We start from the raw sequence: 9,913 nt of genomic DNA, 5'->3' as shown, positions 1-9,913 counted from the left end.
TGTATTACCTTTTGGAGAATCAATGCAACCAAAGTGATACTTGTGAATGGGAAATAAAACTAATGTTGTTCAATGTCATGGTAACTCAAGTATTGCTTTATGGAGTAGAAGTATGGGGTGGCACCATCTCTCTTAATGCATGAAATGAGATTGAGAAAATACAAAAGATGTTTTTAAGGAGGCAATTAGGAGTTAAATGCATCACCTCTTACTAAGTTATGCTCTTGGAAATAGGTGTTCGACCGATAAAAATATTGGCACTCCAAAGAGTATATAAATACATTAAAAAAGTCAAGAATATGCCGAATCATCAATTACCACATCTTGCTTGGAATATTGGATGTAAGCTACAAAAGAATCATAAGAGTAAGATTCTCTCATAGGGTTGGGTTGTTGACATAAGGAAATGGTTTAGAAGATGGGGTGTGGACGATCTTTTAGAGCTTTCGAGTGATGTTATGCATTATGTAATGATTGAGGAAAGGTTGGTGGAATCATTAAGAATGAAGTGGGAAGATGCTAAGAGGACAAAGCTAGAACACTAAGTTGCAAATGTCAACCTTGAATGCTGATCTCAATATAAAGCAAGAATACGAATCGATTGTATCCAACCTTATCTCATTACCAATATGAGTAGTAATGCTCGTAGAGCCCATACACTACTTCACACTCGATCTCAATGGTTTCTAGTGCTCAAGTTAGGTATTAAAGTTGCATCATGGTATCAAAATGTAACGAATTTGAAGACATGTAAAGTACGCAATGAAGGCATGGTAGAGGATGAATGTCACTTGCTCTTCACATGCTCGACATATAGTACAATTTGTTCAAGATATGTTGACATACTAAGAGGGAGTGATAACTTCAATGTCATACTTAAGACACCACCTATAAGGTTGAGTTCATATGTGTATGCTTTATTCACGCATAGAGACTTTGCGCTTCAATGTATGAATACCCCTTCTTAAGAAGTATACACATATCAAGAACACATGTATATTGTAGTCCCATATGTCAAAACTGACCTCTTTATGGACGGTAAAAATTCTAATTCTAATTCTCTCTCTCTCTCTCTCTCTCTCTCTCTCTCTCTCTCTCTCTCTCTCTCTCACAGACACACACACATTGAATGGGTAAATACCCCATTTTTGTTGTAAACCAATTGTTTCATGGGCCAATTTTGGTCTTAGAAGACATTAATATTTCTTTCTTTCTTTCTCTCTCTCTCTCTCTCAGACACACACACATTGAATGGGTAAATACCCCATTTTTGTTGTAAACCAATTGTTTCATGGGCCAATTTTGGTCTTAGAAGACATTAATATTTCTTTCTTTCTTTCTCTCTCTCTCTCTCTCAGACACACACACATTGAATGGGTAAATACCCCATTTTTGTTGTAAACCAATTGTTTCATGGGCCAATTTTGGTCTTAGAAGACATTAATATTTCTTTCTTTCTTTCTCTCTCTCTCTCTCTCAGACACACACACATTGAATGGGTAAATACCCCATTTTTGTTGTAAACCAATTGTTTCATGGGCCAATTTTGGTCTTAGAAGACATTAATATTTCTTTCTTTCTTTCTCTCTCTCTCTCTCTCAGACACACACACACATTGAATGGGTAAATACCCCATTTTTGTTGTAAACCAATTGTTTCATAGGCCAATTTTGGTCTTAGAAGACATTAATATTTCTTTCTTTCTTTCTCTCTCTCTCTCTCTCAGACACACACACACATTGAATGGGTAAATACCCCATTTTTGTTGTAAACCAATTGTTTCATGGGCCAATTTTGGTCTTAGAAGACATTAATATTTCTTTCTTTCTTTCTTTCTTTCTCTCTCTCTCTCTCTCTCTCAAATTGAACTTCAATGAGAATGAAGTTAGATGTGTCATGGACAAGGGATTGCATGAAATGGAGGATGCAAATATCGACTAAAGTGAGGTAGGAAGACAAAAAGAGAACGATGACTAAGAAGGAAGAGAACGAGAATTCTGTAACTGGTGTTGTTCATCTATAAAGGGGAACACACATACTTATACGAGGTTGGAGAGGATGAAAAGAAACTTGAGAGGCATGTAAGGAAAGAAAGATCTAGAGATGTACGTGCTCAAGTAGATTCTAGAATATACAAGAACAAGTATCCAATGAAATATGCGCATTATTATAAGGTTATTCCTTGTGTGGGGAAGGGTTCAAATTTGAATCGTGGTGGGTTCATGACATTTAATGCAATTCAATAAGGAGAATTGATCGTTGTCCTTTGCTTTGGAGATCTGTTTTGAGGGAATACACTATAGTCTATTGTCTAACCTTCCTTTTTCATTCAACTTAATTTGCAAATTATACCGATTTACCATGCTCAAAACTCTTGTTGTTTTGGGCATTGGCATTCCTTGAATCATTAGTTACTAAGCATGTATGCTCATAAAGATATTCCCAAATCTCGAACTTATTGCATAAATATATGTACACATATACTTACATATGAAATGAGAGAAATAGGAAGTTATAAATTACTTCCCTTAGATTTTTTGCACATTAGAGCCCACCATAGTTAGATACTCTTTTAAAATACTTACACATGTAATTCACATGTTGCTTCCCTTTGACTTAACTTAATCCACAAGGTTTTCTATGTTTATCTAGATTTGTTCTAGTGCTTCTATGCAAATCACATCATGTTTTTATATTGATACTTTCTTTGAATGACATATCATTTCCCTTATGTAGGTTAATGGCCATTGGCTCCTTTTCAGTAAGCACCATTCCATTAAGCTTTAAATTGATTGTTCAATTAAATCTTAGGGGGAGGTTGGAGCATTGATCCTTCTTTCTCAATGGGCATTGTTCTTCTATTGTTTACTTTAGAATTTAAAGTGCATAAGGAAAACTCTTACAAGAATATTGTGCAAAGGAACACCTTAATGTGCATTGGTATTTTTCACCATCATGACCATGGCAAATAACGGTTTCAAGAAATTCGTGTGTCTTTGGGAGTATTTTCCTTTATGCCATCTAATCTTACATCATCCCAATATGTTTTACCATGCCATGAGATCCCCACAATTGTAGGGAATGCATAATTGCAAGGAACTTTTAAATTGTTGTGTTGTTTCAAAAAGATACTTTTATGAAAAGAGAGATTATCGTAGTGGATCGTGATATGGAAAACCAACTTATGCTCAAAAGAACAAAATGGGGATAGAAACTGCCCACCTCTTAATCTAGTTGTGTTCTTTTTCAACATCATTCCGTGCAAGAACAATAACCTTTGATTCACTACTTCTGTTCCGTCTTGTTCTGATTGTGTCACATTCACTTTACGATATGCTAATTAGAAACCATGTTCTTGAAAACTAACTCACAATTTACTATAATGAGAATGCTACATTTTGGGATATGTTTTACATTAAGTTCCTTTCCAAAATTTCCATTATTGTTTGCAACATCCTAAGATGATGCTTGTTCTTCTTTACTGCAGATTTAGGGCCTTGAAAGAAAAGATTATTCCCCTATCAATGTATTGGTGGCCACCCCTCCTCTCCTCAATATTCGTAGGTAGACTTGCATTTTAAATAGCTTGTTACCTAATTAAAGCATTGGTAATGGTAGTTATTATCATAAATAGTGCAAAACAAATTAAGGACAATGGATTTTCCTATAAAAAATCCTTCTTTAACATTCTAACATTATCTATACATTCTTCATTCTTGAATCAATACGAATGTGATTGGACAACTTGTTTCTAAAGGGAAAATTCTTATTAGAAAGATGTACCTTGTGCGGATCAATCGTGGAATGTTCCTCAATTATTATAATTAATGCCATGAGATTCTAACCTCAATGCATCCGATTGATATGCAACATGTTGGTTTGAACATGTAGTACCTTCATTTCAACCATGGATACACCTAACTATTAGAATTGAGTTGGGCTTAGAGATGATGATACTTTCTAAAGTTATGTTGTTCTACAGGATGGACGATTAGGGACGATGCCCCTTGAAGATGAATGTTTGGCTGAGGCTACATTAAAACCTATTAGAATTCTAGCTAAGGTAGAAAAGGTTTGGGTCCTTGTCCATGATCTTAATGATGTTTATCCATGGTGGGATCTATGGATAGTGGGGGAAAAACCATTATGTGAATTGGAATGGGACCTAGGGGAATTGGAAGTGGCTACCTACACCATATTTTGGGGAGGATGTTAGGCTGATTCCGGTTTTTCAATATTCCGTTCGATTGGGAAGGGAGATGATACGACGTAGGTACCCCATTGGCCAACAACAACTACAACATGGTTGACTTACAATGTTGATCCTACTCACATGACAACATTTTGAAAATGGCTATGGGCTATGCAAATTCCAAAGAAGATTATTCTATTTAAATTGGTGATTGGTTATTGTGTGGTTCCTATTAGGGTTTGCATGTATTGTAAAGATGTGGATAAGATGTGTGATTTTTGTGGGTTAGAAGTGGAGTCTCTTCATCACCTATTCTGGTTATGGATGGCTACCAAATTGGTTTGGAAAACGTTTTTACGTCTCTTATATGAGGTGTATGGCTCTAGAGTATGTAAATGGGGGGCACACTACAATGATGTGGGCTGATATTAAGGATGAGGTACAAGATTAAGAAATAAAAATAAATAAAAAATGTTATGCCCATTAGGAAATACAAATGAAAAGTAGATATGATGATCCAATAATTGTGTAAATCTTATGATTTGTAACCATAAGCTCATCCATAACAATGTATCTTGACAAGTCCAAAAAATATTTGTTTCCTCCATTTTTCAAGTTATATTGGCAAGTTTGTAATTCTAGCTTTGAGAGGAATTGCAATAGTCAAGACACCATGAACAAAGAAGGGGTTGTAATGTGGAATACCACGTTGAGTATATAAGTAGTGTTCAAATAGCATTTTCACAAATATATATTACACTTCTAGTTGATTACATCGAATGTTATTGACAAAGTCATAGGATTATGCATTAGTGAATTAAAGGTGCGCTTGGGGATTGCATTACAAGCATTGTATTTAACTTCGAATTTGGAGAGTGAGATCTCTAGGGGCATGTAAGCTCGAGATGCGGTCTCGCTTGGTGTGAGGTCCCTCTTGACGATTTTGTGTGATGCCACACCTCATCGAACGAACATTTGCGTTATGCAACGGGTTGAGGTGCCACTGGGGTGGAGTTGTTATCGACATCGTGGTCGGGGGTAGAGTGGGGTTGCCTTTTCACACGCTTGTAGTTATAAGCATTGGCGAGGAGCACGAAAGCCACGAAGTTGAGGGAGCTGAGGAAGGCGAGGAGCCAGAAGTAGTAGTCGTAGCGGGAATGGTCGATGTCATAGGGTTGGATCCAAGGGCGGCCGCCATGCCGTGTGGACACCCAGTGGACGGCCATATGGATGAACGTGCTCGTGAAGTAGCCGAGCCCATTGCCGCTGAGGTAGAGGGCCATGCCCAAGCTGCGCATGGTGTCGGGCACCTAATATGTTATAGACGGACAGCCACAACAACCCAGAAGAGATAGACAGGAGACAAGTGTGAGTGAGTGAGTGGAAGGAATGAGCGAGAGAGGAGAAATAAGTGTGTACCTGGTCATAGAAGAATTCCTGCTCTCCTACCAACGTGTACACGTCGGCGATGCCCAGCAGCGCGTACTGCGGCATCGTCCACCACGCCGACAACCGCCGCGCTTCCGCCACCGCCGCCAGCCGCCGCCCGTCCACAAGCGCCGCCGCCGCCACGGACAGCACGGACAGGAAGAGCCCCACCCCCACGCGCCGCAGGGTCGTCATACGGACGCCGTTTCCTGCGCTTCCTCCGCCCGCCACTCGCTCGTAGATGGGCACCCACAGCAGCACCACCAGCGTCATGGACGCCTGGAACGACGCCGGCGGCACCCGGAAACCCCCCGCCGCCGACAACGCCGTCTCCATGCTGCTCACCTGGCTCACGTACACCGTGCTCGCCTGCGCGTACACCACCCCGTACATCACGGTCGTCAGCCAGATGGGCATCACCCGCGCCACCAGCTTCACCTCCTCCACCTGCGTCACCGTGCACAGCCTCCACGGGCTGCTGCTGCTGCTGCTTCTTCTTCTTCTTATATCCTCCTCCTCATTCATCCTCCCCTTGTCCACCACCAATACCGCCGCCTTGTCCAGAAACCGCAGACAGCGCGAGTGCTCCAGCTGCCTGAATGTAAATCCCACCTCCGCCGCCGCCGGGACCGGGACTTCATGCAAGAGGCGCGGATCTTGGGGCACCTCCTCCTTGGCATTGCGCAGCGCCGCCACGCAGACCTGCGCGATCCGCGTCAGCGGGCTGCCGCCTGCCGCCGGCCTGCAGCGGTACGCCCAGCTCCCGCTGAAGAAGAGCGCGCACCCCGCCGCCATCACCGCCGTCGGGATGCCGAACCCTAGCGCCCAGCTTACGTTGTTCTGCACGTACACCACCACCGTGATGGCCAGCAGCGCACCCAAGCAGAGCGCGAAGAACCACCAGTTGAAGAAGGAGCTCTTCCTCCTGCGCTCCGCCTCCTCCTCCTCCTCCTCGAATTGGTCGGCGCCGAAAGCTTCCAGGCATGGCTTCATCCCGCCCGTCCCCATGGACACCAGGTACAGCGCGAAGAAGAAGAGCTTCACCACACTGTTGCCGCCGGCGCCGCCGTCATGTTTGACGACGGGCGGCAACCACACCGTTAGGGTAAGCAACATCAGTCCCTGCACAAAAATCATCAAGCTCATGCCAGGAGCAGCTTCCCAAAAAGAAAAAAGAAATCAAGCAGCCATTCATAATCGGATCTACTCAATTAGGTTATGTTGGGGCCTGCTAGCCATATATATGTGTTAGATTACGATTAGATACACGATGGAGAGGACGGCGATGGTCCGGTATCTCCCCCAGTATGCGTCTGCCAAGAAACCGCCGGCGATGGGGACGATTAGGGTTATGCCCGTCCATGTGAGCACGTTCTTGAAGGCCTCTGTGCTGCTCTGCTGCAACACCTTGGTGAGGTAATGCAGGAGGTTGGATTGGATTGCATAGTACGCTAACCGCTCACACAGCTCCATTCCTGCACTCCGTTGTAGAATCATTGTGTTAAATCGTATGCATTATACCATATACATACATATATATACATGCCGCTGTAAGTAGCTGCCACATGAATATAATTGCAGATCTGATCCAGGACGCAGAACCACTTCCAACATTCTCCCAATTTTGATGACATTAAAAATAAATAAATAACAGAAAAAGAAAAAGAAAAAGAAAAATAAATAACAGAATTTTGCTTTGTTTGATCGATTAATGCACATATGTGATTGAGCGTAATCCATGAAGGGATTAAGCATTCAGCTCCATCAAGTCTTGCATGAAACTCCATGGAGTTATAATGTGATCCAAGTTGCCAAACAAACTGCTTACTAACATCACATGGAGTACTATGCGATGACAAAAAAACTGATTGCTGTATGCAAGGAAGATTCTCGAGATTGAGCATTAATGAATTGAAATCGTCTAAAAAGGATTCCGACTTTGTTTAATTAACTGAACTATAAATTAATGCAACTTAGTGATGGAGCTTGAATATTGAACAATCGCGGTAATTAATGAATGAACATTATACATAATCACGTAATTTACCAATGATGAAGCAAGCCGCCTTGAAGCCGCCGGAGCGTCGTTTATTAATACTTTTATAGTTCGGCGACATATTAATATCTTCTTCCATGGACGGGGTACGACCGAGCTGTTTGATATCGATAGTTTCGGCCATGACGGATGAATTGAATAACAATGAGAGACCCTTGGGCCTTGGAAGGTTGGAATGGGAAACCGAAGATCGGGTGTGATGGCAAAGAATGGCTTTTGCTTGCAAGTGGTCTGGATTACAAAGAAAATTGAATGGGAATTAGGTAGTATCTTTTGTTTTGTTTTAAATGAAGCATAAGTGACCATTGCTAAAGAGAAGTGAAGCCAACATATGGATACTTATAGTAGACATATTTCATGCCAAAGGAATGTTATGTTGGGTGCTCTCAATATGTCCCTCTATGACCTTGTGGACATCATTCATTTAGATGTCAAAGATCAAGGTAACTTTTTGTATAAGCTCCACTCCTCCTTCAACTTTCCCCCTTCCTTACCATTATTGCGTGCACTAACTACACACATTGCCCTTTTCTCATTTCCGAGGAGCATCCACATGAGACTAGTAGTCTCTTTCTATTGTTTTTCTAAAAATGGGAAGCCTTGGCCTCCCCACTAGACATTGGTGTGGGATGTATTAATAGAGCATTACAGGAATCATTTATGTTGGATTCATACTAAGGCAACAAAGAACTTCTTCCCGTGTGTAATCATTGTACTCATTTCTTATTCGTTGACATGTGTTGAGAAAGTGTTGAATACGCTTTTTGTTGCAAGCATCCCATATAGCATACATTCTCATTATTTAAACCATATTGAGAATCATTATTATCACATATCAATGATCATGCTTTGGCATTTATATTCACATTCTCATTCTCACCTTATTGATTGATTGTAATCACAATGCCTCTACATGACAAGATTGGGTTCAATCCTTATTCTAGAGTGGCATCTAGTAAATCATGAGGATATGTATGGAGTAATGGAGAGGTGAGAAAGTTGGATCTCAAACCCAATATGTAGGCCTATTAGTCTAACAACTTAGCACTATGGTAACCTAATTATGATTAAAGAGAGAAAAGGGGGGGGGGGGTATCTATTCTTGGTCTAATTAGATGCAATGGAGGGGAGGAGATGAATTCATGGTGAACCCAACTACCATTTATTGCAATATGTTTCAATTACTATCAATCATCGATGATGTCAAAAAATTCATATGCCACCTTCTAGACTATAATTCCCTTTTTTATATGAACTATCGAGCATGGATGTGCTAGAAGAACAAGAAATAGTTGATAAAGGAGTTCAACTTCAGCGGACTCATTGTAAAGAAAGGAAAAGATCATGTCCTCGCAAAGCCATTTCTCTAGGTTCGTTAGCAAAGAAGAAACCACGACAAATGATGATGATGCATCCAATGTAAAATCTCTTCACATCGATAACATGCTTGAGTGGGCATCTGACATTGTTAACATCTCGATAGAGAAGGGTTCATGCTCTTGTAACAAGTACTCCCAAAATATGTCGTATGCATGTTATTGGAGAAGGGTGAACAATTAAAAATGTTCAGGGGAAACCTATGTAAGAAGGGTTGAGACAATGTCCTACTCTAGACGAATGTTTGGATCTCACGACATGATAGAAGTAATGGAGCAAACTCTCTATGGGAGTGGTGGAGGGCATTTCTTGAAAACTATTCCAGGGGAGATTGTGGTGGCCAACAATTCCTTTGAAGGGTACACATGTGTGCGAAAATGGGATGTGACAAGTGTTAGCGACACAAAATGTTCAATTGATGGCCTTTTATTGATGCGCATGCATGACGCCTAATAACGGGCTTATTTTTGTAGAAGTTGCAAAAGTATATCCATGTATATGTACGAATATGCATGGAAGCAAGGTCTTTTGGGCGTATGGTGCACGAGGACATGCGTAAGGCGAACAATCATGGGGGTTGGGTTTGTGTTTATGTTACGTAGGGCGGCTGGCTATATAGGCTGATAGCTCAAACGTGACAACAATTTGAGAGGGGTATTTTAGAAATTTCACAAAAATGGTGCGGGGTATTTTGGTAAATTCCTCAAAAGAAATGCATATAATAGCAATGAAGTACATACATAAATGATAAATAAATAGATACATAACTTGATAGATTATTATGTACATATAAATAAAAGAGAGTGGAGCAATATGTTAATGTATGCATATATGTACATATATACATATATATTCTAATT

The 9,913-nt window shown here is 40.8% G+C and overlaps 1 protein-coding gene across 1 annotated transcript; it reads right to left on the bottom strand.

Annotated features, from left to right (window-relative positions):
• Nucleotides 1–5,027: 5,027 nt before the first annotated feature.
• On the bottom strand, nucleotides 5,028–7,895 carry LOC147851910 (protein NRT1/ PTR FAMILY 5.11-like). Its single transcript, XM_087333759.1, has 4 exons — nucleotides 7,668–7,895; nucleotides 6,878–7,095; nucleotides 5,612–6,742; nucleotides 5,028–5,502 (listed from the first exon to the last, which is right to left on the bottom strand). Exons 1-4 carry the CDS (start codon nucleotides 7,798–7,800, stop codon nucleotides 5,173–5,175), a joined length of 1,812 nt encoding a protein of 603 aa, XP_087189885.1. The 5' UTR covers nucleotides 7,801–7,895; the 3' UTR covers nucleotides 5,028–5,172.
• Between the last annotated feature and the right edge of the window lie 2,018 nt (nucleotides 7,896–9,913).

The sequence above is a fragment of the Azolla caroliniana genome, unplaced genomic scaffold (genome assembly GCF_043228905.1).
Source record: "Azolla caroliniana isolate FFs.n. ecotype wild unplaced genomic scaffold, voAzoCaro1.0.p SCAF_18, whole genome shotgun sequence".
Lineage (NCBI taxonomy): Eukaryota > Viridiplantae > Streptophyta > Polypodiopsida > Salviniales > Salviniaceae > Azolla > Azolla caroliniana.
This window is presented reverse-complemented; position numbering and strand designations above follow the sequence as displayed.

Excerpts from the sequence above, each read along its gene's own strand:
- LOC147851910 (XM_087333759.1), bottom strand. The coding sequence starts at position 7,800 with ATGGCCGAAACTATCGATATCAAACAGCTCGGTCGTACCCCGTCCATG. Across the intron at positions 7,096-7,667 it reads GGCGGCTTGCTTCATCATTG|GAATGGAGCTGTGTGAGCGG; the intron begins GTAAATTACGTG and ends AACGGAGTGCAG. Across the intron at positions 5,503-5,611 it reads AGGAATTCTTCTATGACCAG|GTGCCCGACACCATGCGCAG; the intron begins GTACACACTTAT and ends ATAACATATTAG.